The sequence below is a fragment of the Oncorhynchus clarkii genome, chromosome 8, assembly GCF_045791955.1.
Source record: "Oncorhynchus clarkii lewisi isolate Uvic-CL-2024 chromosome 8, UVic_Ocla_1.0, whole genome shotgun sequence".
Taxonomy (NCBI): Eukaryota; Metazoa; Chordata; class Actinopteri; order Salmoniformes; family Salmonidae; genus Oncorhynchus; species Oncorhynchus clarkii.
Genome location: NC_092154.1, coordinates 14,866,181 through 14,869,780, shown reverse-complemented (window position 1 = coordinate 14,869,780; position 3,600 = coordinate 14,866,181). Strand labels below are relative to the sequence as shown.

The following is a 3,600-nucleotide window of genomic DNA, read 5'->3' as shown; positions in this document are numbered from 1 at the left end:
TCACATGCTCGTCGGAACTCGGATACTCAGAAATTTCCAACCTGCTGATTTGTTTAACGAGGCCTGTATATAACTACAACCAGTTAGCATGTTGGAAATTTCAGAGTTTCCTAGTTCCGACTAGCACATGGACGCGGCATAAGGGAAGATCTCAATTGCATACTCCAGGCTTTCTCATCCAATGGGTTTTGAGAGAGAGTATGCAATTGAGATCTTCCCTTTGTGTTGAGTGGGGGAAGGGGACTTCAGTTGTCTTGCAAGTCTATGAAAAATGAACATGACTCTTGTGTGGGATTTCCATGTCAATGAGTGAGTAGCGTTGGCTAAGTGAGCCAGTTAACTTAAGGGTTCAAGTCTGTATATTGCTGTGTAAAAATGGCCATGAAGAATTACTAGTGTGACAGAAAATTAACTACAACCAGAGGGCGTAAGAGTAGAAAACAACAGTCAAAATCCATTTTATATTATAGATGCATATTTTAATGATTCTTTTCAATAGTGTTTCACTCACATTTAATAAAAACATTCACAAGTATAAAAAATTATATCTCTGTATTTACAATATATGATGTCTGATATATACATGAAAATAGGATAATTCTCTCAGAGGTCAGGGCTCATATTATGCTTTCCGGTGCGTTTTATTTTCACCGACCACAAGGCTTCCACCCCAAACAAATGCCATCTTCAGCCTTGTCTCTCTGATGTCTTGTCTTTAGGCCAGCTCTATGTGGCTCTCCCCCTAAAGGCTTCTGGGACCTGGAGTTCCCACTGTGCTTTGATTGGACTGGACAGGCCAGTAGCAGCTTCATCGACTTGACTTCACACCACCACGTGATGCGACTGCTTCAATTCTGCCCAAATGTAATGTCATCGTACATCTGTGGAGAACGAAAGTAACAACATTAGGAATCTGTAATCGCAACTGTAATTTAAATAGAAGACAATATTCCTTTAGTACTATAGCCAATCCATTAGTCCAGATAGAGCCGTTTCCCAATCCCCCTAGTAATGCAGCTTTTTTTTATTTAACCTTTATTTATACAAAGATCAAATCTCTTTTACAAGAGAGACCAGTGTGACTTTTAGTATCTCACCTGTTCATCACCAGACAGGCACTCCTCCTCACTCTCCTCTGATTCGCTCTCAGGCAGCTCTCTGAGTTCCTGGGCCGTCTTCTCGTACAGCTGGTGGCGGATCTCAGCGTTCTGACGCCCGTAGGTCAGGTGGAAAGGCGTGTAGCCCCCGTACGTCACACTGTTGACGTCTGCCCCCATGGAGAGGAGCCGATGGACCAGGGATGGGTTCTGGAGGTCCACAGCCAGGTGAAGCGCTGTACGACCGCTACAATGTTCCTGGGGGAAACAACAATACACCAAACATTAGTTCCTTTGGTCTGTGAATACATTTAGGTTTAAATTCATCAATGGGGATTATTGATTCTTGGCATAAGAGCACCTGTGTGATGAAACCTTACCTGTGCATTGATGTCGGCACCAAGCTGAACCAGACTCTCCACCATGGAGAGGTATCCGTTAATGGAGGCGAGGTGGAGGCAGTTGTGTCCGCTGTAGTTGGGGAAGGTGAGGATGGAGCGGAGGTGGCGGGGGCAGTTCTGGGTGATCACACTGAAGGAGATGAGAGAGCCCTTCTTACAGGCGATGTGGAGAGCGGTGTTCCCACTGTCGTCTGCTATCCGCGGGTCACACCCAGCCTTTAGTAGCCTCTCTACCAGATGGGGCTGTTCTGTGATCACTGCCAGGTGGAGCGCCGTCTGAAAGAAGAATACAAAGGTGGTAAGCTATTGATTTCAGGTGTAAATACAACCATTTAGATGGCTTGTTTATAACTATGTAAGTGTAGTGATGTTTTACACACCTGTTTCAATAAGACTGTGTTTTATCAACCAATTCATTTTGTTTTAATTAACCTGTTAAGTTGGTGTTTTAATTGTTCTATTTTTGTCATCTTCAATTAGTCAATTATACAAAAATGAATTGGTTATCTTTAATTACCTGTCTCTGATTGTTCTGTGCATCCAGGAATAGATCATCATTGTGTGACAGTTTGATCATCTGCTCAGCATGTTCTGTGGCTTCATGAATAATGGCCAGGTGGAGAAACCTATGTGGAGGAGGGGTAAAAGAAAGAGTTAAAAACGGCTTTGCTTCAAATACGCACGTCTGAGAGGAAGTGGTTGAAAAAAAAAGAACAAAGCGCGAGCACTGGAGCATTGCGCAAGAATGGATTTTTTGGGGGGTTATTTCCACCAGTTGCGGCTTGACACATCTGATACATTATCAGTTCCTGGCAACTCGCCAGGGACTTTCCTAACTGCGCATAGCTGATTTTAGCGCCGCCCAGGGGTAGCTCTGAGCCAAAGTACACACTCAGCGGACAGCGGAGTCCAAAAGTCCTTTTGTTTACTTGCAAATGCAGACTGTCAGCTGATTAATTTGACACAACTTGATAACAGGCGCATATCTGTGCGTTTTAAAAGTGATTTAGGCCTACAATGCAAATGAAGATAAGCTCATTGAAATAGTATAATTATAATCCAAAATAATACAGCACTTTATGCAAAATCATATGCATTCATAAAACATACCGATGCAACATTACCCAAAGATAAAAGTGAACTTACGTGTCTCTGTCCTCGGTCACTGTTTTCCTCCAGGGTTCATTACTGCAGGAGTTTGACTTGACTTCGACGGGGGCCACTCTCAAGTCCTCCAGCTCCTTCACAAGGTTACCATATTCATCATCTTTTAGCGAATCCAGACCGCTATCAAAACGGTCTTCTTGGCTAGGTATCATTTTGCCAAGTTTCGATACCCGTTCATCGACGTTATAATCCATTTGGTTGTCGTTTGAAACTCTATAAACATCCATATTGAATAGACTGACTGACTGACTGACAAGTCCACTCACTACTCTGTTCCCTCTCAAGTCTGGAATGGAGTGCGTGTTGAAGGGAGGCGCCAGTGGCTTAAATATTCTAGCGGGGAGGAGACAAAGAATGGGGGATTTCCACGTTGAGTTATCTCGACACAACTAGGGAAACTCATAGACCGGGCTTTTATGAGAAAAATTCCCTCTCGAATGAGCCCCATACTCACGAGTAAGAATGAAAACTTGTAGTTTCCTATTAGACGTACCTGTGATGCAGACATAAATACGTTCAATGAATGAGATAGAATATGAATGAGAGACAGACATTAGAGGTGCCTTTGACTGGTTCTTGAAGAATTCCCTTTTCACTTGGGGAATTAATGTGTCATAACAAGTTATATGAGGGGCATAACTGTTCTGCACCTTTTGACTGTAATGCCATCATCAGGTAACTGTGCAGAACCAGTGTTAAATGGAATGTCAGTTGAAGGTCAACCACAGTGTGAAATATCGAATTGGTTTATTATTAGGCCTGCCATATTTGTTATTATTGTGCTATTACACTTCTGCACGTCGCCTGGTCTCATATATGAACAACTACATGGATAAAATGCCTCTCTGCAAGCATAAACAGATAAGAAATTGCCAATTTAATATCTATAGGTGGCCAGGTTTTATTCAGGTTGGAATACCATGTTTGAGGGATGT

General features: G+C 42.7%; 1 protein-coding gene across 1 annotated transcript; it reads right to left on the bottom strand.

Annotated features, from left to right (window-relative positions):
* Window positions 1–457: 457 nt before the first annotated feature.
* LOC139414996 (NF-kappa-B inhibitor alpha-like) lies at window positions 458–2,961 on the bottom strand. Its single transcript, XM_071162691.1, has 5 exons — window positions 2,645–2,961; window positions 2,016–2,124; window positions 1,478–1,774; window positions 1,098–1,355; window positions 458–881 (listed from the first exon to the last, which is right to left on the bottom strand). The coding sequence occupies exons 1-5, from the start codon at window positions 2,890–2,892 to the stop codon at window positions 849–851; spliced, it is 945 nt and encodes a 314-aa protein (XP_071018792.1). The 5' UTR covers window positions 2,893–2,961; the 3' UTR covers window positions 458–848.
* Window positions 2,962–3,600: the final 639 nt, after the last annotated feature.

Bases quoted from the DNA above. Each gene is read 5' to 3' on its own strand.
- LOC139414996 (XM_071162691.1), bottom strand. From the start codon at position 2,892: ATGGATGTTTATAGAGTTTCAAACGACAACCAAATGGATTATAACGTC. The intron at 2,125-2,644 runs GTAAGTTCACTT...TCCTCCACATAG, and splicing joins GTGACCGAGGACAGAGACAC to GTTTCTCCACCTGGCCATTA. The intron at 882-1,097 runs GTGAGATACTAA...CGTTCTCCACAG, and splicing joins GCCTGTCTGGTGATGAACAG to ATGTACGATGACATTACATT.